Source organism: Xiphophorus hellerii, chromosome 23 (genome assembly GCF_003331165.1).
Source record: "Xiphophorus hellerii strain 12219 chromosome 23, Xiphophorus_hellerii-4.1, whole genome shotgun sequence".
Lineage (NCBI taxonomy): Eukaryota > Metazoa > Chordata > Actinopteri > Cyprinodontiformes > Poeciliidae > Xiphophorus > Xiphophorus hellerii.
The window spans coordinates 13758197-13786184 of NC_045694.1; the positions used below are offsets into that span (position 1 = coordinate 13758197).

The 27988-nt window shown below is 40.7% G+C and overlaps 1 protein-coding gene across 1 annotated transcript; it reads right to left on the bottom strand.

Annotated features, from left to right (window-relative positions):
• Positions 1-1714: 1714 nt before the first annotated feature.
• atg2a (autophagy related 2A) lies at positions 1715-27980 on the bottom strand. The gene is given in 44 exon segments (XM_032555357.1): positions 1715-3099; positions 3867-4025; positions 4108-4233; positions 4235-4263; positions 4358-4479; positions 4576-4658; positions 4756-4825; positions 4922-5084; positions 5410-5494; positions 5916-6017; positions 6099-6320; positions 7107-7242; positions 7319-7548; positions 7634-7732; positions 7734-7858; positions 8356-8479; positions 8745-8915; positions 9607-9683; positions 10856-10926; positions 11071-11163; positions 11245-11351; positions 12606-12686; positions 12770-12954; positions 13243-13375; positions 13757-13914; positions 14044-14165; positions 15153-15295; positions 15375-15549; positions 15752-15824; positions 16400-16673; positions 17247-17402; positions 18509-18607; positions 19187-19328; positions 19563-19806; positions 19924-19999; positions 20166-20308; positions 21014-21178; positions 21959-22058; positions 22148-22345; positions 22516-22660; positions 25021-25123; positions 25335-25484; positions 26897-27059; positions 27385-27980. Coding segments are annotated over 44 exon segments (6030 nt in total). The 5' UTR covers positions 27556-27980; the 3' UTR covers positions 1715-2862.
• Positions 27981-27988: the final 8 nt, after the last annotated feature.

Here is a 27988-nt window from a genome sequence, read left to right on the forward strand (position 1 = left end):
GTATGTTTTTGCGACATTGACTCAACTTTAAATGCATTTTTAAAATAACCATGATTGCAATCTGCTCTCTGTTTTTAAAAAAAATTATCCGTTTGCTTCTTGTAGATTATTAGCCAACTTTAGCATCATTTAAGTACCAGAAATCCTTCAATACAACAGTTGTGGTCACAGCCAGGAAAGCTGGGCGTGACATCACAAACCAGACACATATATTTAGGCTCCCTGTAATTACAATGGCAGCTTGTTTTCTCCAGGTACTGCAGTATGTTGCTTCCAAAAAGTTAAGACCACCTTCTGAAGATCAGGACAAAATAAGTTTAGTTGTCTCAGGATTACAAAATAATGATTTTCTAATATTGACATAACAGCAAAAACTATGTAATTCCTTAATAAAAGTAATTTAATTTTGGAGAGATTTAACAAATATAGACGTTTTTCTAGTTTGGACAGTAAATGGAAAAATTTAATTATAAGGAGAAAAAAAAAGTCTAAGTAGTAATTAAAACATTTCTTCTGGTCCATTTATTAAATACCAAACTATGAATTAAAGGAGGTTAATTCTTTTAACTTTTCATAACGCTTAACGATAAATAATGAGCATGTTGTTGTCAACATCTAAACATAAAGAATATATTAGGGTCCTGATTGTAAACAGTACACAGAATGAAGTCTGTGCCTGTAGGACAACCCATTTCCCATTCCCCAATGGGAAATTGAGGAACCAATTCCCCAAAACAACTCGATGGAAAACAACCATCGAGTTGTTTTCACACACCATGGTGTGTGAAAACAACTCGACTCTCCTAAATTCAATTGATCCTCACAATGAAACATGGTGGTGGCAGTATCATGGTGGGTGATGCTTTTCTTCAACAGAGAGATCAGAGATGATGAATAAAAATCTTGATAGAGACTATAAAAGGTCAGAGAACAGAGCAGAGAGTCACCTTTCAGCAACGCTACACTGGAATGGTTCAAAATGCATTCTGATGCCAGAATGGCCCAGTTAGTAAAAATGTTACAAACTAGTAAATACAAACCAAGCTTTTAGTCAATAACATCCCAAAAGTCAGAGAAAGTTGCATACAAAAGCATAGGGCAAATATTTGTAAAAGTTTAACACAACAAAAACCAAGGAATTGAAGGATCGGGAAAAAAGAACATCACTCCCTCTTGGTAAGTAGACACATTTATTCACTGACTGGAGGAGAGGTCAAAGGTCAATACAATCAGAACCAATTCTTAAAGAGCACAATCTGGCAAACCAATCAGCAACCTGCAGCTGTATGCAGAGATGCAAAGGTCAAAGGCCACAGGAAATAACAGAAAACACTCCCGTTTGGTTCGCGCCACAACCTTTACAGCTGCTGATGTTTTTCTCCAAGCTGCTTTTATATTCACTTGAAGAAAGGTTTGCTGGAAAGTTACCAAATGGGAGCTATTAGAAAACTGAGCATCAATCTCACTTTCTGATTTTATATTCCTTTAATGTCGAAAAATAAAAAAGCTCTCGAGTCCCACACCCAAGCAGCTGTAAAAAGGCACTTAGACACTTTTTATTATTAATTATTAAAGTTACATAAATAATGTTTTTATTACTTCGGTTTTAGACTTTTTGTCATAGGTGTTTGTGAGTACTTATGAGAGCAAAACTGCAGGAAGTACAAAACTTAAAATCAAAAGCAAGGGCTTTAACAGAACACATCAAACATGATCAGTTTTTATATAATTTTTTTATTTTTGTATTAATTTGTATACTTGTGTTTGTAATATACATGTCATTCATACACTTTTATAGTAAATAGTAATTACACACAAGGAGTGTAACAAGCATAAACCTGTCACCCTCACAGACATGTCCTCCACTCACTCATCCTCTCACATTCACACAAATAATCCCTCACTCACAAACAGAAAAACAAAGATAAAAATGTAAAACTCCTTATTTCCTTCCTCCATTGTCACCAGATTCAAATCCTCCCAACACTCATTATGAAACAAGTATAACAATACTTATGCTTCAACATAAACACAAAAAAAACAGTTAAGCATAAAAAAAACAAAAACATTTAGGAAGGCAAAGATGTGGAAAGAGTCAGTCTGGGTCCGTTCAGACCCCAGAACCGCTTTATGCAAAACAGAAGCAGGAAGGAGAGCCACCGACTGAAATCAGTCTGTAAAAACAAATTCATGAAGTCCAGAATGCTACAGGATTTTTAAAGGGCTTCATGGGTATTCAGTCAAGTTTGGAGGGTACAGGTCAAAGAAAGGCAACACAGACGGGTTCAAAGGTCACTCTGGAAGGTTTATGGCACAACTCATCAGCGCTGAGAAGAGCAGTGCATAGCGGGCTCAAGACTAACCCAACGGTTCAAGATGAGAACCACTCACAAACATGAATAAAACATATATAATCTTCCTTCTTATTGAGCTTCAGGGTCACTGATTGCATGCTGCAAACTCCCTGTACTGAAGTTATTTCTTTCTGTTTTAATGCTCACAGTCTTTGGGTTAAAACTTTATTAAAGACCAGTTTTAGCAGGACACGAAGAGTCAACAATCTGCGTCTCGTTCTGATCCTTCCTGCTCCTGGTTGGTTTGAAATCAAAGCCAGATAAAAGCAGCGATATGTTGTTACAGAGACATGAAAAGCGATCTGCAGACCGAGGGATGATGAGCAGCAGAAGAGTTAGGTGTGGTTACACTTGTGTAAAACTCTTTGTGTCAGTGGCTGCAGTAGCAGTTAGTCTTTGTGTTGTTTTTGCATTGCAGAACAATATTCCCACACACACATACCAACATGCAGACCTCCCAGCAGACGTCGGGGTTCCCACTCGCATTCATTCATTCACACACACGTCCTCATTCTTGTGTGTCCTCCGTGCGCCACTTGAGGAAGTCCTCTTTGCGGGCGTCGGGTTTGATCTGGTTCCGCATGCCTCCCAGCAGGTTGGAGGTCGCCTCGGAGGCCACTATCAGGGGTCGGACTACTGTGGGCGGGATCTGACGCAGGACGCCGCCCACTGCGCCAGGGAGACCTTTCTGCTCGTGGCCTCTGGACGCCACATCACACAAGGTCTGAGCTGTGTCGATCACTCCCTGCAGAGGAAAGAGTCACCACTGAAAATTAAGCATGTTTGGTCATAACTTTACCTGAAAAATGCTCTGAATATCCAAAATATTCATACTTGTTGAAGTTTGTCACACTTTATCACATTATAGTGTGATTCTGTCATCCTATTCAGGCATTCTTCTCTGCGTATTGTGTTGGCTTTCAAAATATTACATGTCTGAATTATGTTTTGATCATGTATGTCAGGCTGTGCATGGATATTTGCACCACATGCCTGAAAACCTACTGGTTCACAGAGAAACTGTACCCATTTGCAGGCACAGCTCACATTTATTGCTTTGGACCCAGCTTGATGCATTAATCTTTGATTTAACCGTTAAGCGTACGATGTAATGATGACACAACCTTCATAAACACAAACATATTAGTTATACTGTTGGTCACTGTAGTAGTCTTGAAGTTGGCTACACACATTAATCTATATTTTACACCTTGAGTTTTGGACAAGGAATAAACTTTATTCCATCTTCTGAATGCTCTAAGTAAAGCGCTTCTTAAGTGCCTGTACCCCACTGAAAACGTTCAACCATTTTTTCCAATTTTTTTTTTTCCACCAAACCTCTATGAACGCAGCGCATTCGTAAAGATAAACCCCAACATCTCCTCCAGGTATGGGGTGGTCACTTTGGGACAATTTGTGACTGCTGATTGGTCAGTTGCTGTTAAATCCACTGGATTGATTGACAGGTGGCATCATGTCAATTATCTTTTAAGAGAAATTCAAACTCCACACCTCTCTGACGGTGTCGTAAGCTTTGGCTACTCCTTCTCTGAGATCCGCCGGCTGCGCGGCTCTGCGGGGCCGACTTGCGGGGGCCCGACCCTCAGTGATGGCAAACCGATTCAGTGGAGGCGTGGGAGACAAGATGTCATACACCGTCTCCGCTGTAGCCTGTAGCGAGGTAACAAGCACTACATGAGTTAAAACATCTTCACATTTGGACAAAACATTTAATCTTATTGTATCTTTGTACCTGGATGGCCTGAACCAGCCTGTTGCTAAGCTCCAGAGCAGCTGATGCTGTAGAGGTACCGAACGATGCTGCCCCCCGCTGGAGACCTCGAATAATGCGCCCGTCTTTCCTGTACTGCTCTATAGGGCAACCAGAAGAGATCCCTCACTCCGTGGACTGAGCAAACACACAGAGAGGAAGGAAAGAAAATTAAAATAAATAAAGCAGGTTTAAAACTATAAATGTTTCTGTAGCAAAGGCTTCAGCTTACAGAGCTGAACTACTGAGTGCATGGGGCCGACGCCTCCCAGAATGCCAGGCAGCTGATTCTTCCTGATGTCCGTCAGCCACTCTGTGACGGCGTACTGGATCACTTTGTCCACACCGAGTAGACTGGAAACATTTCAAACATGAAAACAGTCTAAAGTCTGTCAGCATTTTATCAGATTTAAAATTATTTTATGATGTCTGAATGTTTATCGTTTTTACCCGTGTCTGCAGCAGAGCCTCTTCAGCTTCAGCTCAGAGCAGTTCAGCTGAGCCAGACCAATCAGAATCCCTGCAAACGTCCCCTGAGAAGCAAAACACCACGCTGTAAAGACGTCTGTAGTTACCGTGGCGATGGACGAACTGAGTTTCTGTTTCCGAGCTGTTCTCGTGACCTCTCACCTGCTCAATGACCACATGCTTCCCGTGATAGTCGAGCCAGATAGGCACTTCAGAGGTGAAACGAAATTCCCTGAAAATCACAGAAAGAAGGAATATTCAGTCAGCTCTGATGCTGTCGACTTCTTCAGCCATCAATTCTGTCTGACGAGCGTCGCCGTCTACACACCGGAAGTAGATTGGCTGCTCAGATGAGGAAGAGGAGGAGCCGGCAGAGGAGGAGCTCTGCTCGCTGTAGGTGGTTTCCACGGAGGCTGTGAGGTCAGGACCTAGACCGCCGTCTGGTCCGGCCTCCTCAGAGCCTTTCTGGGAAGGATCCACCTTCACTGTGACTGATAGAAGAAACAAGAACAACTCATTCTCTAAATGAGCTTCACAATGATGCACTACTCTGGGTTAGTTTAGCCCCTAATACTAACCCATTTGCATAATGTAAATCCAATACATTTATGTTTGTGGCCCGATTTGAAAAGTTTAAGCAAAATCAACACTTTTCCGAGACAAACAAAGAAAAGTCATTACAAGCATGTTCCCACAGTCCGTGCTCCAGCAGCAATCAGATGCTGTATTTACAGTAAATGCATCTAATCTTCTAAATGATATGAAAAAAGAAAAACCTGAAGCAACCAAAGGGAAAAAGTTTCTGCTTTAACTGACCTTCAGCAGCAGGATCCACAGGCATGTAGGGGTTAACAGCAGATGCTAGATTACTAAAAAAGTCCTTCAGAAAAAACAGAGCATCCTGGAAAAGAGAAAAACAAAGTTTGGTAGGAGAACAAAACCACAGAGGGAAACCGACTTATTGTGATGCAAAGAAACCTGAAACAAGTAAAAGGTTTATGAGATACTGAGAGTTCAGATTGGTTTTATAATAATAATATTTAAATATGCATATTAATGTTTATTTCTTTTTAAACTTCAAAGACCAAATCATCAAGTTCATTTATTTCTTGAAATTTGTCATTTTTCCAATGAGGCTGAAGGAGAAAAAAAAAATGTTGAAACAAAATGTTAAGGTTTTGGTAGTTGGGATGAAAGTAATTACAGATTAAAACCTTTAGATTAAAACCTGAAGGTTTTAATGCCCCTCTTGCTGTCACATCTCCATAAAGGTGGAAGAGGAAGCTTTTCCATCCATATTTGGTCAAAGACGCAGGACTTACCTGGTCGATGTTGAGTCGCAGCGGCAGCAGGCTGACCCTTAGGCAACACTCGGGTCCTCCGAGTCCCGACTCTGGTAAAACCTGCAGGGCCTTCACAGTCAGCTGCAACAAGAGCAGAGCAAAGATCTCATCCTGATCTACTCCATCTCAGCTGTTTGCAGTTCAACACACACCCGTCCTCACCATGTTGGAGTGGGCTCGGCGAGGCATGCTCTCGCTGGTGTAGAGGTAGAGGAACTTGTTGAGTTGTGAAGAGGCCAGGCGGTCCCGAACCTCCAGCTCTTGCACGATGAAGACCTGCCGGGACAGAGGCTGCTCCCCGCTGGGGCCGACCCCAGAGGTCAGCGACCCGTCCCCGTCCTGGCCTGCTACTGCCACTGGGTAGGACTCATGCTGGAAGGACACCTGGAGGACACGAGGGGGAGATGCCATGAAAAAAAAAAAAAAACATAAAAATGAACACCTATCGCGAAGTAGGGCGTCCCGATGCAACTTTGTGAGTACTGACAGATACAGAAGGCGACCCAATATGATATCAGCACGAATCATTCATACTGTTTTTACTTATTTTGTAGTGAGGAAAAGTGCTTTATCAAGTGACATTATTCAAACAGGAAACGATCGTCAACAACTATAGATATGAGAACAAGTGACCCAATTATCAATAAATGCAGGATACGAGCACCGCTGGATGGAAATGCTGCAGTGGAGTGATTATGCCGCAGATTTAATCCAATACTTGGTTTTAGCCGATATCGGATCGAGACACCCCTAAATAAAGATTACATTATTTAATGTCGAGGAATAATGTATTTTCATTTTAAAAATATGCTGAAACACAAACAAAATGTCTTAAAGTATTCATTCCTTTGCACTATTTTATATTTTATCACATTACAACTACAGCCTTCAATGTTGTTGGGATTTTATGAGAATGAAGAGACGAAAATTAAGTTTTCTGGGCTGCATGCAAAACGCTGTTTGATGGAAAACAACTGCACTAAATAAAAACACATCCAACATTTTTCAGATTATTAAATTACATATAAGAAAGTAATGTGTCTTTATCTTTTATTACCAAACAATCCCAATAAAATACGCTGAACTTTGCTGTTGTCACCTGACAAAATGTGAAAAAATTCAAAGATTGAGACTTTGAGTGCAAGCCACTGCATCTACTCAAAGCTTCACCTTGGTGAGTTGGATCTCCATCAGCAGTGAGTGCTGACGGCCGCTGCCTCCAGCCCAGCGCCAGGAGTTCTGAGGACGGGCAGAGGCGACGGAGCGAGACGGAGAACCACGAACACCCACAGGAACAGAGCGACCCCTAAAAGGGAGACAGTTTGAGAAACGGCACAAAAACGCACGCGGCAATAAACAAAACGGAGGTAAATTTAAAAAACCTGTTTGAGTTCTGAGCATGTACGGACATCGGCTTGCCACCGAAGTCCTTGCCGCCGTAGAGATGCCACACCACAGAGATTTCCTTCAGCACCACCCTGGTGTGCGGCACCGGGAATCCGCTCGGAGCTCGCAGCAGGTCGGAGCTTCCTCGAGGCCTGGAAAAGTGGCTGTCCTTCACCTTGATGGGACCCTCGCACAGAACGGTCACCACGGGCTCTCCGTCTCTGGGCTACAAGAGTTTCACAAGCAGGAAGAGCTTCAGAAAGAATGGCAGACATAAAAACAAGAAGGAGAAGAAGAAGCTGAGCACTCACAGGTATGCCCATGCCAGGCGCCTCCAGGATGCAGAAGTCATCGTTGTCGGTGGAGCCCTCGGAGCCATCATCTAGTATCATATCAGGCTGTGCCTCCATTCGCCGTGGCAACCAACCCATCGAGCTCAGACTCCTCCCTCTGCAGAACGGACGGGTTCTGCTTCGAACCTTCGCCAGGAAACAAATAGACGGAGACGGGAGAGCCCCTCGGCACGGAAGGAGACTCTGGAAAAACAGAACCAATCAAGGGCTTAAGCTAAACACACACTGCAAAAACTCAAAGTACTACCAAGTATTTCTGTTTAGTTTCTAAAGAAAATATCTCAGTACACTAGAAATAAGACAAAACTAACAAGTAACTTATCAGTAAGACATTGTTTAGGTCAATAATTCCTTAATATTTATGAAAAAAGAACTAGCTTCACAGGCAGATTATTTCACTTACAACAAGACATTTTTCCTGTGTTAAAAGTGAAATAATCTGCCAGTGAAGCTAGTTCTTTTTCATCAACATTAAGGAATTACTTACTTAAAATAAGCTCCTTTATGTAGTTACAGTAGTTTTGCATTTATTTCAAGTATACAAAGATATCTGTATTAGAAACTAAACAAAAATACTTGGTACGATTTTGTTTTTTTGCGGTGCAAAATGACAACAATACTTTCCCGTAGACGTCAAGTTAAATCAATAATATTTGGATAACCGCGTTCAGAAACAATACCTGGCTCTAAACTGTCTCTGTGGCTCCTCTCTGTGTCGATTAAGGCATCAGCCAGGTCGTACTGGTTGATCTCTGCGGTCTCAGCTGGAGGACAAGGCGGCAGAGACGCAGGACTTTCTGACAGCTAACACAACGTTACACAGACATTAAAGCCAAAACTACTTATGGAAACTGTGTTGTTTTATTAGCCTCAGCACCTTGTAACAAATGTTCAATGCTATCATACCTTAAGTTTGTTTTATTGCTCTAACTCAGGTTTATAATTTCAGCCTCAACGTTCCTAGTATTGCATATTTGTTGTTGGTGATTCCAGGTTAGGTGCATTAATCAATAAATAAAAGCAACATGTCTTTCAGGTTAATGAAGTGCAAATGAATAAAATGTCTTACCGGTAATTTCTGACCAGCTATTTCAGTAGGCGAGGTGTGTCGTGGCGGGGGGTGCAAGTCCCCCTGAGCGACCAGATACTGCAACAGATTGACCAGGGCGGCGCAGGAGTCTGCGCAGGTGTAGAGGTGCACCACATTGTTGGAGCAGCGCAGCTCAAAGAGAGGCTGCGACTGAAACACAAACGAGTCCATCAGAAGCACCTTCATGACAAAAAACCGACCAGATGCCATCAAATTGATATTTTAACAACTTAAAGACTGCTAGTCAAGTATGATCACTCATTCCTAAGCTGTCGGGCTCAGAGAAGTCCTGTGAGACCAGAAAACGAGTGCTGCAGCCATGAGCTCTGATTGCAGCACTGCAGCTCAGTTCCCAAAAATCTCTCAACGCATTTTTCTTCTTAGTATTTAGGTAGATTTAAGTGTCAATGCTCATGTATTGTGACAGCTTGAAACTAAACAACCCAACTCCTTCAGATAAGCTATAGGAATAAACTAAAACATTTTTCTATACCAAAATAAAATACACAAGCTCTGATTAGCCCTGATTGGTTGGCTCGGAGTGCAGCTGCATCAGTGCTGTGGGAAGACTTGTTTAGCATTTTCTTGCTGATTTTGGTTTCAGGTGCAGCAGAAAGTCAAACTCGAGCCAAATTACTGTCCGAAGCCATTATTATAGAGAAATCTAATTATGGTGAAATAAATATTTATAAACATGCGGCCAACTGCTTGTTAGTGGCTTTTTTTGGACCTTGAATATAATTATAATGTTTCTTTACCTTTATACTGGTTTGTTTTTCTCTGCCTGCAGCTAAATATGATTAAAAAAACCAGAATGGTAAGGACAAGGAGCGGGACTTACCAGCTTCCCAGAATTGCTGCCTTTCCATGTGGTGATGGCGAGCTCCAGCAGGTCAATGTCCAGAACACACACGTAATCTGTGGGACACAAATACGCAGAAGGTGATCTTCTACCACTGTCCTTCGTGCTAAGATTTACATCAACTCTTTCAGCTTTTACTTTATTTCATCTAAACACAGTTTTATGTGCTGCTTCAAGTGTGTTTTACTTTAATAAAACGAGTGCAATGCTCTGCAGCTTGGCTAAGATTGGATCATCAGGAGGTCAATAATCCCAAACACACCAGGAACGATTCAAGACAAAGAGAAACATAAAAATCCCTTCAGCTTGTTGCTGCTGCAGGTGCTTCAGGAAGATGCTGGGGCGTGGGGTGTACTTACATTTGCGACATGCAGCTTTCCTCTTTAGCTCCACCTTTGTTTAATAAATAACTTTCTAACTAAGCAGATGTAATATATTATTTTTTATGCGTGCGGTTGGATTTAAATCATTTTGAGTTCAACAAGAGCCAGGTGATTTTTATGAGACGCAGAAACAAAAATTGAAGGACAGAGTACTTTCTTTTCAACATGACTCAATAAACATGGATGATCTGGTAAAAACATTAGTAAGGATGCAAAAAAATTAATCGACTAATGATTAATTGCTGATTAATGGTTTGTTAGACTAAAATTAGCTCAGATCGATTAACTATTTTTAGTGTTGTAGTTTGGCTGCCATCCAGCAGAAGGCGCTGCTGGTCATTCTTAAGCAGAGCCAGTTGATACAGAATTAAAGATGGCAGTGACCATACCAGGACAGGAAAGTGAAACGGTCCAAACAAAGTCCAGTGAGGAATGCAAGATGCACTTCATGCAGCTTTTGAAATATTAACATTCAATAACCTCTGTGACAGAGCTGTTTCTAGTCAGCAACCTAATGGGTTCCTGTTTTGTAATATTTTATAAATATGTCTAAATTTCATAATGGGAGAAAAGCATAATTTTCTGTTTATTCAGTAAGTACTTAATACAGCTGACAAATACAGAAAAGCATAGTGAGGTTCTTCTTAATAAATGTGCCCTTATGGAAAGACACTACAAGAGAAAACTTTTTTAAAAATGTCAGTGTATCAATTAACTATTAGCCAATCGATAGGATAAATCAACTTTTAACTTATTAATTTATAACTTGCATCCCTAATTAGTACACCATCCTGTCTTGACATATTCAATGGCCATTTGTGTAAAAGATATCCTGCATGTTTTACCTTTCCTCAAGTCCACTGTGTCAGTCTCACATTTGTCAGAGAGGTAGAGAGCAGAATCATCCAGGATGAATCTGATGACAACAAAATAGATTTTAAAAAAAATCTTACAGTCAAAAATATCACTGGATTGATCTCAATTTTAAGGATACATTTCAATTAGTCCTCTTAAAACATTGCTATGGTAACTGCGGTGTTCGGTCAGAGGTCACCAGTACCTGAGGTGGAAGGTGGCGGTGTCTACAATGATGTTACTGGACAGAGAAAATGACTCTGCTGTGAACAGGACTCTCAGGGGCAGATACAGAGGCCTTGGAAGTAAAAACAACCAAAAGAGATGAATAAACGCATCATTTTGCTGTACGTTCAATAAACACTCTTTAGGTCCGTACCTGTAGTCCACAGCACAGGAAGCGAGGTGTGTGTGGAGGATGGTGATGACAGCCGGTGCCGTGTAGCCCAAGATGGGGTCGTCGACAACGTCCAGGAAGTCAATCAGCTGGAAGTAAAGAAAACAAACAGGAGGATGATAAACATTTTAAATGATTTTACTGGGCAGTGAAACAAAAACACCAGCAGCTGCAGCACAGGCTAAAGAACATTGAGGTTAAGAAAACTGTGACATTTAATCACATTTTACTTGTCAGGGTGTAACTTTATGTGCTTGTTATCTCTGGCAAGAAGGCCCTTATTTTTGGAAGGGACGAATATTTTGTCCTAAAGCGCCTGCAGATGGAAAGCAGACTAATTACAGCGACAAGTATAATTACACTTGGATCACGTGTATCCAAACTGTCTGGCTTTTTCATTGTTCCTTTCTGCCTTCAAGAAAATAAAACATCTCAAATTAACATTTTTTCAGTTCAGCCGTGTCCAGCTGGGATGAAGGGAATCTGTTTTTCCTGAAGTGCATTCCTCATGTAGGCTGACACACCTACATGAGGAATGCACAGCCAATCACAAACGAGAATATGAGTGATGTAACCTCGGGAAATAACAAAATTAGTTACCAGAAAGAAATATGCACAAGGAAGGACACAAGGAGGAAGGAAAGGAAAGAAAGACAGAGGGAAGGCAGGAAGAACACAATGAAGGAACAAAAGAAGGAAAGGAGTTAGGACACCAGAAAAGGAGCATACAAGAAACAGAAGTAGGATACAAGGATGAAAAATGACATAAGGCACAAGAAAGGAAAGAGGGAAAGGAAAGTGGAAGGAAAACAGTAGGCAAGGGTGAAAGAAAAGAGGAAAGAGAGGGAGAAAGTACAAAGAATGGAAGGAATCAAGGAAGTGCAGAAAAAGGCAAAAAAGGAAGGAAGGGAGAGTAGAATGACACAAAAAAGAATATGTGAGGGTAAGAAAGAAAAGAGAAAGAAACAGAAGGAAAAAAGGGACAGCATGAGGAAGGAAGAGACCTAGGACACAAGGGATGGAGGCCAGGAGAGAGAGATAAAGTACACAAGAATAGAAAGGATGGATGTGCAAAGGGAAGACAGGAAGAAAAGAAAGAAGGGCCTGTGTGAAAGGGAAAGAGGGACACCAGGAAATAAAGAACACAATAAAGAAGGACATGAAGAAGGAAGGAACTTAGCTTTCAGATGATGTAGGAACCATGATATGTATTCAGATTTCAAAACAAGTTTTTCCACTACATCAAAAATTGTTGTTCAGTTTGCAAAAGTTTCATTGAATCAACTAAATATTAGGAGAAACATCTAGACTGAAAGGAAAAAGGCGCTGTTTAATTTCCTCACCTGCTCGTGCCAGCTCTGGTTGCTCTGCGTCATGTAATGCCTCATGGTGGCACCTTGCAACTGAAGAGCGACCAGGAACTCCTGTAATCAGGCAAAAATGTCTTCATGAAGGTGATGCTAAACTTCCTGTTGCAGCCTGAAGCTGGTGCAGAAGAGAGACGAACCTTGACGTTCCTCTGCAGGTCCAGCGTGATTTTGATGGCTGTAGACAACATCTGTGGCTCCTCTTCCCGTCCTCGTACGCTGCTCACTCCCAGCTCTGTGGGGTAGATGGTGGGGTCCAACTGTGTGGGTGGTGTGAAGCTAGGCATCTCCAACCTCTCTGGGACGGAGGTGTCTTTAACCACAGCTAGAAAGTCACAAACGAGTCACAAAGGCATTTAGAGTTTCTAAATAACAATAAGTCTACATGACTGGTTTCAAACGAATGGGCAGATAAATAGTTGGATGAACAAATCTTTAGGATAACTGGACAGAGAACAAAGTCTTGATAACAAATGGGTTTTTTGGACTTCATTTTCTTTTTTCACACCTTGAAAATGCTGCACCCAGAATTTTCCGCTCACAATAGAAGTCCTTTCAATTATCGGCATTATCTAACAATGAAAATGTTTGCAGATGAGACCACAATGTGCACCTCGATGGTAGAGCTCCACTCGTTTGCTTTCCAGCGTCAGGAAATTGAGGTTGGGATCATTTTGATGCTGCGCCACGCTGAAAATCTTCCCCCCTTCCAGGTCAAGCACAAGCTCTCCCTGAGTTTCATCCTCCTAATGTGAAAAAACCCCCAACAAAAACAAAAAAAAAACCCAGAAAAACTACATGAACAAAGTGATGCTGCAAAATGGATTTCAAACTGAACTTAACCTCAACTTCCACAGAGTTTTAATACTGTAAAGCAGATATTAAGACATTAAAAGTGGTCATTAATGTAGAGGAAATACTACAGGAAAAAGACGTGTTTTGTCTCGTTAGCAATCGATGTACATTATACGTATATATAAAGTACAAACATTGAAGAGGAAGACTAAAACGTGACTGCTGAATCACTTAAGCATACTTAAAAAGGGGGAAAAAAATTATTTTTGTATCATCTGATGCAGTAAAACTCATCAGTGCCCTCCTCTGAATACATCTTCCTCCTGGCTCACCTTCCTGTCAGTTCTGGCTTGCAGGCGACCTTTCCCAATAATCACAGTGAGGGAGAGGAGGCTGAGGTTGTGGCTGGGAAGAGGAACTGACTGCTGCATCCTTCCAGATGAATCGTTGGCCAAGTAAAACTGAGGCTCATCCTCTTCAGAGTCAGAGTCTGTGGCAGAGTGTGAAGCAAACGGTTTAATCCAAAAACAATAGTAGATATTTTGGCACCACAGCTGTTATTGTTTGTCATAAATCTGTGTCAGGATTAAATTTTTTCCATCAGAGCAGAGAAACTTGCCCAGTTTGAAGGCTGACTTGCACAGCTGGAACTCGTCGTAGGGACGGCGGCTCTGGTCGGGGCCCGGGGCCAAGGGAAGAGGAGGGGGAGGCGGCTCCCACATCAACAGGTCATTATTGATCCTATTGGAATAAAAGAGGAGGATGGTGGAGAACTCAGATCACTCCTCAAAATGTCATAAAGCCAGCACACAAAACAACAATCAGCTTTAACGGCAACTAAACTTTCACTATAAAACTCTGAACAAAACCAGCTGTACTTAATTCACACTTTGCTTCCAGAAGACAGATCTACTATAATTATTTTAAAGTAGTCTTGATCAATGGTTCTTAAATATCAAAGTTTTTCTTTGTCTTTGGCTGATTTTCCATGTTTTCTGACTCACTTTCATCTTATTCATGCATTTGACAGCAAGCTGTGTGCTGAAAGTGGAAAAATGGAAGAAAAACAAATGAGTGCCAGGCTTAATGTGAGGCACATTTTATTTAGGTGTATCAAAGTAAAGGGGGTTGAATTCAAATGCATGGCCACACTTTTAAATTTCTTTTAAGCTATTCTTATTTTTTCCCTTTCATAATTATATGCTTCTTTGTTTTGGTCTAACACAAAACTTCGTCAAACTATTACCTTTGGTATTTACTTTAGATCGAACTAACAAAATTATTACTAAAGCCTCTTGTAATTTTTTTTACTAGCATCACTTTTGTTACTAGTCACAAAGACATTCTGTTTTGTGCTAAATTGTTTTTCATAAAAAAATAATAGAGGGCCAACCATCCTGAAACTTTTAAATGCATCCCCCCTCCAATAATCCTGAATCAAAAGGCTGAATTCACTCATCGACATGTCATTCAGCTCTGCACAGGAGACATTTATTTGAATCAGGTGTGTTGGCTAATTGAAAAATGCCAAAATAAATAAAAAACAACCTAAGTAAAATAAAAATAAAAAAAATGTTAGTACTTTTAGAAAACCTGAACATTCTGACAAGAAAGTTTGGCTGCTTGGAAATAAAATATGAATAAATATGAGGTTAGGTGTAAGACTTTTTAAAGTTAAAACTACAAAAGGAATATTTGAATCCCAGATGAAAGGCGGTTGAATGAAACCTGTTGTAGATGCTCTGGAAAGCCTGTTTGCTGGGCAGGAGGATGTACGCCAGCGGGAAGCTGATGTCCACCGCGCACTGACACTGAGCCACACACTGTTCTTGAAACTGGAGCATTTCCTGCGGGTCGGCCGGAATCACCATCTAATTCAAGTAAAGCGCATTGAGTTAGCAACCAGGAGGCTGAGGTGTTGGTATTTCTCAGTTTTGAGTGTTAGCACACCTCTTCCGTCTCAAACATGGTGCGGTTAGAAGAAAATGGCGAGCTGGATTTCTCATTGAATTCACAGTGGCTTTCGAAGAAGGTGGCCCCAAGATCCTTCATGAGGCCCAGATTCATCCCGCTCAGACCCGCTGCTGGGCCCTGAGCCTCACCGCCGCGCACACGCACCGATATCCTGTTGATGGAAACTTTCTCAGCATGGGTTTGCTCAAAAATAATTAGCTGATGTTTCTATTTAAATTACTGAAAAATATTATCCACTTTTCTACCAATAAAAATGCTTAAACAAAACGGCTCTGGAAGAGGTGAGAGTGTTTTTTCTACCGTCCTGGATTTTGGCCATTATAGCAGTCGTCATTATCACCATAGAGTCTAACCTTGGCATAGAGTCGTGGTTTTTCTTCACTCTGATGCAGGGGAAGGAGCCTCCCTCCCAGCCCTCATACGATCCTGGTGAAACACATCAAGGTAAATATGTAATGAAGTATTTACAAAACATAATGACAAACATCTCATTTAAAGGACATTCTGTAAAGTAAAGAATGTGCAAGAAACAAGGATGAGAAGGAGAAAATTTTTTTGGTCAAATATCAAACCTTTTCATATATAGGTCATTTCTAAAGCACCAGTACATTACTTTTTCCATGTCATTTCTTAATTCTCATCAGTTTGAGTAGATCTAAGAGCTTGGCATGCTGAGGTGAGTGCATCTTGAGTGCAGAAAGAGAGTCTGCATAGTGCAATCATATGGGTCAGTGTTGCAGCACTGACCCATAGTGCTGCAACATTCAAGTCAAGTAGTGTTGCAACATTCAAGAAAACTACCAGTTATGCTTTTGTCCTGTAACACAAATAATTTTACTTTAAGTATTTATTTGATATATATGAAATTTATGCAACACCTGTACAAAGGCCCTTCTGAGGTGAAGCAGAAACAATATGCTGGTAAAGACTAGAGGAACACTGGTATAATAATGCCAAAAAAACCCAACTAGAACCCTTTTTGTGGCTCTGTCTGCCCTCACCATGCATGTCTGTGAAAGAGGCCTCCAACAGCTGGGTGAGACAGGGGCCCCACTGTTGCCCAGGGGCCGGCTGCTGGCTCTGCAGGTCCGGGGCCTCCTGGTGCTTCAGCTCCAGCTCTGTCAGCTCCAGCACCAACGTCTCCTCCCTCACTGCCCTCTGGGATGGTGGCCGACGCAGCGGGGGAGGCCGCAGGTCTGGGATGGGGAAGCGAAGTCTGAGCACGGCGTTGGGGGACAGGAGGGTGAAGGACGAGCAAAGTTCAACGCTCTGGGTCTGAGAAGAAAGAAAAGAGATCCTTCTTGGACTCATTTCCAGAATATAAGCTGAACTTGGATTTATAGGAGATTCGGTCATGATCAACCGTGTAATCACAGCTGACCACCGCTTTATTACGGAGCCGGGAGGCTGAAAGGTTGATATTAGGACGATCGGAGAACTACTGATTCCCTCTGAACCCAGACAGCTTTTTAATGTTTGCGTCAGCACAAGTTTGATCAGTCAGACATAGCAGAATGATGTTTTCATACAAAGATTTTAATAGTTTTGGTTTCTCTGTGTGGCGATGACATAAAAGTTAATGACTCTGGACAACCATACTGACTCACTTTAAACAAAATTACGAGAGGTGAGCTTTAAACATGCCTTTCTGTCCAGTCAGCAGTCTAACAATGATACTTTGTGGTCTTGATTGCCGACAGTTAACAGAAGGAAATAAGCACATGCAGAAATGCTGATTTATATTTCGAGTTCTCTGAGTTCCTTTAGTGTTTTCTGGCTTGGGTCTTAATTTTTTAGGGTTTCTGGTCTGCATTACATTAAAAGGCAGTGCAGTGTTGGCGGTTCCACCTGTATGAGTCCTGGTCCACAGTTCTGGCTCGGACAGTGGCTGAAGGCTCTGCTGAGGCTCTCCAGGCGGCTGAGGATGCCCAGGTCCAGCTCGGCGCTCAGCTCCGCAAGTTCTACCCGTATCACGCTGTCCCGCCGCAACACACGCTGCTTACCCTGCAAACACACAGAATAATACATTATATTATTATGTATTGCTGCTATCAGCAACGTTCTGATAGCAGCCATTAAGTTTTATCCTCCAGCACAAACAAAGCTGAAAGTGTTTTGGATGACTCCTGAAATGCCATTGCTGACGTTTATTAGTTATACACAATCGTCTTTCTGGATCAACATCTGAGAACACTTGTAAGAAGAAGTTCATTTTTATAGTTTGTTGTTTCCTTAAACAAAATATAATCAACTGGAACTTCACTTAATAGCAGCAGGGAGTGATTTTTGTTGAGGTGTTTAATAAATACAAAAATCATTACAGCTAAAAATCCACAACTAGATCTAATTACTTAAATCTGAAAATCAATCATTCCTCTATGACTCCAGTGCCTCTCATAAAACCACAGAGATTATATTGTGGAAACTTTTGAACACATATGGACCTGTAACCTTATAAAATCTCCAAATACTTTCATATTGGTGCTAGTCTGGCCACATATAGAGCAAAAATAGGCTTTATTTCAACAGAAAAAAGCAACAGACTACTGAAGAAAACTGCACTTTGATCAACAAAGTCTTTTATTTAATTTATATTAAAAGATACCATAAGGTGAACAGCATAATTTCTGTAAATCATTGTGCTTGGTGAAATAAGGTAGAGTAACACAACCTCACATTCTGATGCCAATGAGGCTTAAATGAAGAATAAAGCAAAGCTTTTTAATATGAAAACCAGCAGTAATTACAGAAATAATTGAGCTGAGAACATATTTAACAAATAGGAGGCATAAGATAACTCGTTAAATTGATAAAGTCAACAGAAAGTGAGGCAGTGGGCTCAAAGAGAGTTTCTTATCAAGGCTCTAGTGCGATGTCTAGTGCACCTACTGTATTTTATTTATTTAATATTTTCAGTTTGTTGAGTTGGAGCAATTCTCACAAGCTCATTTTCTATTGAAGTGGGAAAATGGCAGAGGGTTTTCTATCTCTATCAGTGTCAAAAGAAAAGTGAGTGTGTTTAAGGAATGGATTACATTCACCTGTTAGACCTTGAAGATGTAAATAAAACAGTTTTTTTAAACAGTTTAATGTGTTGAAACAGTTCGTACTTTTCGTAGGTGTTTTTCAGTGAGGCTGTAGTGTAGCTGGGCGCATGGTCTGGCTGCAGCTCCGACTGTAAACAGTCCAGCTTTCTGGAACTGAAGTAACTGCAAAGTGAAAAAAAAGCATTAAAAAAAACGTTTTATTGGCTTGAGATGCTAAATTCATATAATTTTACAGCTAAGCTTACTTGACCAACATATGAGTCTCATGTTTTATTACATAATAGTCTTACATTAGAAGACCATGTAAAAAGAAAAACAATTATTTTAATTTTACATGAAGTCAGGATTCGAGGTTTTCCAAACTTTGAGTTCACAATTAATTTACAGGACATATTTCCATCAGTAGCAGAACCAGCTAGGAAGGATTGATTGATCAATGGATGAAACAACTGGATAATATTTAGATAACGAAACAAGTAATAAAGTCTGGAGATACAAGCAGTTATCCAAACTTAATTTCCCTTTCTCTTCAACATTAATACCAGTACTTAAAAAATACTTTAAACCAACTCCAGATTTTTCTAGACTGCAGAAAAACAATTATTTGCAAAGTAGATTGTCGTTGATAATGAAATTGCTTACCAAAGACAGTGTGACCGATAATGACAAACTTTTCACATTCATAAACAGGAATAATAATGACAATAATAATAATAATTTAAAAAACTGGTTATTTTGTACCTCGCAGTACTGAGGTTTTCCATCCTGCCAGAGGCACTCCAACAGTTCCAGTCTGCTGAAAGAAAGGTCTGAAGTCACGGCCCGACAGTGGCGTCTCCCGCTGCGCGTCTCACATGTCACCTGCACTGCTGCCCCCGTCAACCTACGAGAGAAAACCTCACAGTGAATCGGTTTAATGAAGAAACACACCGAGGGCTGTAACTCCAGTGCGAGAAACTTGTAACATATTACTCCATAAGCATATCTACTCCTAAATATTTTTCCCTCCAATTTACTAAGAAAACATCCATCTACCTAAAACCTTTATTGTAATAGCAACTATTCTTACTAAAATCTGTTTTATACGGTTCAACCTCAAAGAAACAGTCTTTTCTACCTGAGATTGGAGAGTGGACAGGCTGCGGCGAAGCATTTTCTCAGATTGTTGAAGTTTTTATTGGCCAACATGTTCTCCTTGAATGAAAGCAGCCCTCGGAAGAACAACTGAGACACCTGAGCTAATGACGAGGCTCCATCAGAGGGCGGGTCCTCCTGCAGCATGGTCAGAGTGAGCCCACCGAGGGTCAGGCGCAGCAAGGCTTCGGGTTTCAGCTGCTCTGCCTGGCCACTGTGTGAGCGCCCTGCAGTTAAAAACAGACATAATAAGCTTGTGTTTCGTAGTTAATACTGAAAACAAAGGTGCAGCAAGTGTTTTATTTAATCTAGACTCTGTTTGCTACTCAAATAGCTGACTTTACCTCTGGTCCTGCTGATATGTGGCAGGCTGGATAAGCATCCTGCTACAGGATATCTTCTAGGACAGCTTGCCAAGCCCTGGCATGAAAGAAATCAAAGGAAAGTACAGAATTTACTTTGCTGTGTTGCTAAAAAAAAATATGTGTTCAATAAGTATTTATCCTGGATACAAATGGGCTTATCCTGGTTCTCTGCTACATGTTTAAACCGTGAAAGCACACATGTACACAGACGGAGGCCGTACCTGTGCTGTCAGAGCTGCCGGGTGCGTCAGGCTGCTCAGGCTGTGTGTGGAGGACTCCATGTCGCTGTCCGACAGCTCGCTGCCAGAGCGAGTGGACGCAACACTGCTGCTCATCCCTGCAGGGCCCATGGAGTAAAACATTTCTGGACAAACACAAGGTCAAAGGTTAAACGCTGCAGTGCTTAACTTTACTGCAGTGTACTGTTTCACATGTTCTTTTCATCTTTTGTAGATCTTATATCAGACAGGATCATTTAGTTTGTACTAGTCTGGCACTAATCAAGCCTGGGTGATGCCAATAAAATTAATTTCTGCTTTCCAAAGAATGCTTTTCGTCACAGTTAAATCATGATTTAATAAGATTGGAGATTACTTTTTTTTCAAATTGGGTTAGACTGATTATGGCAGCGTTTCCCCCAATAACTGAAATCATAATTTAAAAACAGCTTTTTTTTATTTTCTCATATTATTTTTAATCATAAAACTTGTTTGATGCTCTGAAACGTCGGAGACAACACCCTCCCCCTAAAAACCAAAGAAATCAGAAGAACTGGATAAATGACTGCAATAATACCTACAAATACAATATTTTACATTCTTCACATAAATTATTTGGAAAGTACAATTTTTATTTTTATTTGACCAAAAACCAACACAGGAAATAATGACAAAAACTAGCAATAAAGGGACTTATTTTACACTTTACTTCAATCTTTTGTTTTCAAGATGAGAAATAATCTATCTTTGTAACAATAATATTGCCATAATTTAATTACACATAAAATATCTAAATCTGAGCTGGATTCAGGCCTTTATCAGCATCACAGGAGAACTTCTGGTCGTTGTACCTCCGTTCTCCAGGCTGGTGACGTAGGGCTCCAGGTGGGGCTCATTCTCCCACTCCCTGTCTTTAGGACTGGATCCCAGCTGCTTGCTAAGATCCTCCTCGATCAGTCGCAGGTCCTCTGAGTCTAACGGGCGACTGTTCACTCCACCACACTTCTTCTCCGGCTCTGAGGGTAAAACAAAACAAAAACAATTTTAGTAATAGAACAGACAGACAAAACATAGAAACTGCATAAAAAATACCGTATATGAGCCAATTAATAAATCTTATTAATGCCATCTTGTTTTCAAAACAAATGTCAGATCTAAGCATTTTACAAGATAAACAGATTGAGTTTACGAGCCCAAATTTTTACATAGGAGCATCCGTGATAATAACAATGAACTATTTACATTTTCAGAGAAAATCTCAGTGCTATAAAAGCACAGAAACAGAAACACAAAAATACATTTTCAACTGAAGAGTGTTCTTCAGCAGCTACAATGAACACAGAAATAGAGGTACAAATGAATGGTCCAGTCAAAGTATGGACCGAAATCTAGACTTGAAAATGAATGCTAGCAGATGCTCTCCACCCAGTCTGACTGAGATTGAGCTACTTTACAAAGAATGGGCTAAAAATCTGTTATCTAGATGTGCAAAGGTGGCAGAAACATAGCAAAACACCCTAAACTGTGCTCAGATACAAACGCAACCCACACTTCTTAAATTTGTAAAAACTTTAATTCATCCACCTCAACAATGTGCATGACACATGGTCCACTTTGCACAGACAACAAGGTCTGTAGTTGCAAAGTTCAAGGGGCACGAATATGTTTGCAAGTCACTGTATCTCAACCATTTACATGAACAACACACTAATAACACGCTAATAAAATCATGGTAATCAGAAACAAAATTCTTAACTATTCTTTGTGATGTCAGAAAAGCAGATATTAAACTGTACCAATGTCGATGCACAGGGCTGCCAGAAGGTCTGCTAGATGGGTAATTTGATCCGGAGACAGCAGCATGTGGACACATCCTCCCCTCCCGTCCAACTCCAACTGGTGAGCAGAGAGGAGGACAGAGGCATCGATATGAGAGGACATCCATTTTCTACAATGCGGCAAATTTATAAGACAGAAACACACACCTTAGGTCCAGGCAGCATGTCGTTCTGCTTGATCTTCACTGTGGTTTCAATAGAGCCAGAGCATCGCCCTATGAGCAGCGGCTGAGATGGGGGGCAGGCAGTGCTTTTCAAGGGTTTGGCTTCTTCAGCTCTCTCCTCATCCTCCTCCTCTCCTTCACTGGCTGTGGCTGAGTTAAGATGCCCCTCTCCAAAAGGACCCTGGGAGATAAAATAAACATTTTTGTCCCGGTTCAGAATTGTTTACCTCTCATAAAACATGGCTTTACTGTACAGGAAATAAACACAACCCCACTGAGGCTCTGCAAGGATAAGCAGGTGTAGGAAGTGGATGCATCCAAAACTTGCAGGACTTTAGTTGCATCCTTTACCTGAACAGCACCGATGATGTCGTACAACAGCTGAACCTCCGTCAGCTGGAGGATCTTGTGCAGAAAGGCGGGCGGCTGGTGGATGTCGACAGGCACGGCAGTCTGGCTGGATGGATCTTTCACGGCTTCATCAAAGTACTCCAGGCTGGAAACATACACACGCCCACACACAGAGAGATCTCTTATAACTCAGACATTGAACTATAAACTGAAGTAACAAGACCTGCAGTGTGACATTAATCAGACTCAAACTGAGGAAATAACTCTTTGATGAATTAATCCTCTGTTTTTTATTGGTCATAGGAAGGAAAGTAACATTAAAAATGCAGCAATCAGACTTTCCTGACAGATTGTTATACATTCATAGACTGAAAACAGGGAGATCTTAGGTTTAATGTATTTACAGGAATGAGTAGAAAAAAGAAAACTATTTTTTTTAGAGTGGATCTTCTGGGGGAAAATTAGACAGTTTTGATCTCTGGCAGACTAAGTGAAAAATATTTAGTTATCATTAGGCTGCCTGATATATGAAAATTATGCAATACTGATGCCATGTATAAAAACTGTCGTGACCCAAAATGCAATTATAACTCACATTCTTCTGCCTCATTTCATTCTTTACCTTCACACATTTATCTAAAACTCTCCATGAGTTTTAGCATTTTAAACACTAAAAACACACCTGGTGTGGCAGTCAGAGCAGGCAGAGTCCATCTAATAGGCAAAATGTATAGTTTATATGCAGAGGTTGAATTAATCACATATCAAATGAAGCATCCAAGAACACCGACAAATGAAATTAGATACATTGTGCAGCTCTAGTTATTACATTCCATTACATAGACTTGGGCTTTTGCACCTCTAAATAAAACTTAATTTCACTGAGAAAGAGATTTTTCCCTTTTTTTAAAAACTGAAATTGCAAATAAAATATTTCGATCATAAAAATATAACTCTAAAATTGTTTTTTTTATACTAAACCAATTTGACAATGTCAACCTAAATAATCATAAGAAATAAAAAAATAAGTGGAACAAGGAGCCATGTAAGTTTTATCCAGTTAAAATCTAACAATCGATCTGAGTGCAGAGGAAACTTTATGTCTGGATCTGGAGCGCAATGTTCTGCTGCTGCGGATCAATCTACTGCAGTCTAGGTTTCCTGCATCACAGGACATCTGTTTCACACGTTAATGAACTCCAGCATGTTGCATTGCTGCAAACATGACAAGAGAGTCACTGACCGCACATGGACACAACTCACCTGAGCAGTTCTGTCAACAAACCAGCATAACAGGAAGGGTTCATCTGAGGCAGGGAACATGGGTCGTAAAAGCAAAATCTTGGCTGCTTCAGGCTGAGTGTATTTATAATAAACATGTTGTAACACATAATGCTGGGATTATGATGTTACACTTATGAAAACTAGATTTTCTTTCCTCTGACTTTCCAGAACCAAACATAAAAACTAAATGAAAACTGATGTAAACTGTAAAACTCTTTCTGGTTATCTCTATAAAACGCCAGTAGCAGAAAAAATAAAATAAAGCGTGTAGTAAAGTATTAACTTCTATGTTTTCTGAGATTGCAGGTTACTCTGATCACTTTTCAAATTAACGCAAAAAGACTGACCGCTGCACTTAACATGATTACATACACTGCAGTAAAACACAGCCGTCGCCTCCTTTCTGCTGACTGTGACCACATCACACTCATTTATTAAATGCCCAAGACACCTTTAGTGCAGCGGAGGGGAATGAACTTGTCAATCCTGACCCAGTTTGAAATGAGCTTCACCCTAAAAGCTCGTTGGTGAAAAATATTCATGTTCCTATCAGAGGAACGGTCTCTTCTTTATGTCTGCTGAGGAGCAGAGAAGTTGAAATCCAATTTCAGGTCTCCATTTTGCTTCCTTTCATCACTGGCAGCAGCACAAGCGCTGATGTAAGAGTTTCTTAACAACACTGATAACAAAAGCAGAGATTTTAGTTTTAATCTGAACTGTGAGGAATCCGTTTTTTGGTTATGGAGCTTTCCATCTAATAAGGACTGCAGATTGCATTTGTGCTGCTGTAATATTGATCCATTTGTTCTCTAAGCTATGTGTAGATACCACTGAATTATTAAAAACAAAGTGTTTATAATGTTGTGGTGAACTCATATTTGGCTCTGGTCAGAAAAAATTTAGGTTCAGAATTATGCCATTAAAGAAAAATGTCTAGTGTTTAAATAAACTTTCATAAATAAAACCACAAGATCACCTTTATGTCACAAATATTTTGATCTATGATGAAAGGCAGCAATGAGTGTTTACATTTAATGAAGGGAAGTTGCATCTGTGCACAATCCTGATCAGACTCTTTTAGTGTATATAAATTTATACCTCTTATAGCATTTTTACAACATTGTCAAATAGCATCTAACTTAACAAAGCAAGTAAAAAAAAATTTTTTTGTCTTTATATTTTATGTTATTACAGAAAATCTTAAATAAATCAGCAGCTTACCGTTGTATGTGCACTTCTAAGGCAACACCTGTTTTCAGGTCCAGGGGCTGGTGCTCAATGCGGACGATGGTGTCTATAAATGTGACTTTGATGCGGCGGAGAACTGCAAATACAATTCATTTAAGAGATTAAAAGAATAAAGAACATCAGCTTATAAAGCTTTCAAAACGGCTTTCAAACTGTAGTTTTTACTTTAAGATGTGACAAATTTGTTTTAGTGCATCGCATGTGAAGATGAGGATAATCATTTCCACTATCAAACTCTTCATAATTTATGAATGACAGTTCTGTAAAGGCCCAGAAGATCTGCTCACCTGTCTCAATAGTTTGTGCAAACATCTCAAGTCCCTCCAGTGGGGCAGGCGGCTCCTCGGACGCCTCTGGAGGGTCCTTTAGGCACTCCTGAGCCAGCTGCATGCTGGAGGTCATGCTGGACGACCATCCCTGTGACTCCCAGTTTCCGCCTTTAGATGAGCAACAAGACGGGATGATTACAGTAATCCTGACGTTACAGAGCGTTAACTATCAATCAGCAGTGGTTTTCCTTGTTGCACAGCTGTGCTTTGAGACGTTATATAGGAAATGCTGCTGGTTTCCTATCAGGAACAAACATAACTAAAAGTGAAATTGACGAAATGTCTGGATATTTCAACAGTCCAGTGAGAAAATAATTGGTCTGCTTTGATTTTTTGTTAGACGCAAAATACAAATATGATGAATTATGAAGATAAATAAGAAAAAAATCTAATCTTACATATGATTCAATTCAATTTACTTTAAAAAAAAATCATAGTTCACCCTGTTCCCATTAATTATGGTTCTGTTCCCATTGAGCCAACTGACTTATGGAAATATGACAGATTATGACACCTCACTAAACCAAAAATAATTATGAGCGATCTTTAGCAACTACATCTCATTTATTACATTTATTCAGACATTTATTACAGCATAACCTATATAAAATTACTTTCAATCATAAGCTTTCAAAGATACTACACGTCCGCTGTCAGACGGCTGCTTCTCAGGTTCAAGATAACCAAAACTACAAAGAGGGGAAAGGAGCATCGATTGCCTCTTAGTTTTATCTTTATAACTTGAATAAAAGATTAATTCTGTTAAAATCAAGTCACTGACTGATTCAATCTTTACCTTTTAAATTCCTGGTGAGCATTATGATTCACTAAGTCACTCTTCTGGCAGTGACAGTGTATACAGCGTCCTTAATCGTATAGTTGATGCAACTGCAACAAGAATGCCAGGCATGGCTGCAGTCTGCATATTAAAGTCAGTCACACTATGAAACTGGTCACATTCTAGACTGTAAATTTACTCATGAATATATAATGAGACGTTAAATCTGGACTGCTCCGGCTAACTGTTGCTCCTGCGGCCTTAACAAGCCAGCAAACACTGACTTAATTTCAAAGGCATTCTCTCTTTCTCAGGTTCATATGTGAGGCTTTTCCAACACAAACAGTGATAGAAAAGTTTTACAGTTCAACTGAATTCATCCTGGAAGATGAATGATTACATTTTAAATAAATAAATAAAGGTACTCAGCTGATGCTCAGCTGGCTGAAGAAAGGCTTCTACACTTTTCCCATCGCTTAAAAAAAACAGAAATACATGGTAGGGAAACTGAAAGACTACCACCCATCATTCATCTTACAACTGAAGTTGGTGAATTGCAATCTTCATGTCTGTTGTTGCATCAATCCATGTGTCAATATTCAAGTACAGATGGCATTAGTATAGCTGTAATGATTAGTGCATTATTTTAGCTGCCGTTGGAGGTAATTGTTATTCTCCTGCATTGCATATAAGCAGTTGGATCATGTGTAGACCTGAAAGGAAACTTGAGGGTTAAACTTACTGGTTCGGTACTTGGGTCGACATGTTATCTGAAGACCAGAAACTTCTAAGGTGCAATGATCAGTCAGGAGAGCCTGCCAGGGGATGGTCACCTGTATGCTTCCCACAAAGCCATCCACCATCTCCAGGGGAGCCCCGAGAGACTCCAGGAGCTCATTGACCGCCTGCAGGAAGATCAAATAAAAAAGAAACAACAAACAAGGATGTGGTAAGGGCAAACAAAGAGAAAAAATGCCTCCTCAGATTAGCTATTGACATTTGTTGAGCATGTGGTAAATACATCCATCTCGGAAAGTAAAAGATAACACTAATCCGGAGGGGAGGCGTTGCGTTTCTCCTGAATGCATTTCCTCGAAGAAACAGGAGCCAGGCTAAAAACATGACGTTGGAGATTGTTGTTGAACTCGGGAGTGCAGTTGCGACACAGTCAAGAGTGCAGGCGTCCCACAATAACACAGGACGTCTGCTGCTTCCTTCACGTGAACTCACCCACACATCGAGGTTGATATTCGTGATGTCACCGCTGCCGTTGTACAGGTCCAAACTGAGCTGGTCCAGGCTCAGCCGCTCCTGCAGAAAGTGACCGAGGTAGTGCTGCAAAAGGTACCGACAGGCCCGCTTCTTGATTGAGCCCGACCAGGGGAAAAGCCAGCGAGACATAGGGCCAGAGAGTGCGGGGAGAGGGAGCAGAGAGGTGGCGGAGGAGAACGAGTGCGGCTACAGTCCTCTGGAAACTGCATAACAGACTGAAACAAAGTGTTCAGGAACCAGGAATGAGCCGCAGCTAGCTACAAGGAGCTAAGGAAGGGGACAAACCGTAACTCCACTTCTCCTCCGAGCTTCACGCAAAAACTACAAAATTCCTGTGTGTCAGGACCAGCGAGGCTCCTCCGCTTCATAAAGACTCACTCCAAGCGAGCGTGGCTCCCTCGGCTCATCTTTTCGTTTCGTTTCTGTCGAATTACAGCGACAAGTCTGGTGGATGCGTCTCTCTTGTTTCGGGGTTGTTTATTGTTATCATATGCCAACTGAATGTACGTTGAGCGTTAGTGCGTAAGACGTCGCCGTGACAAACGCAAAACCCGGAAGTAGA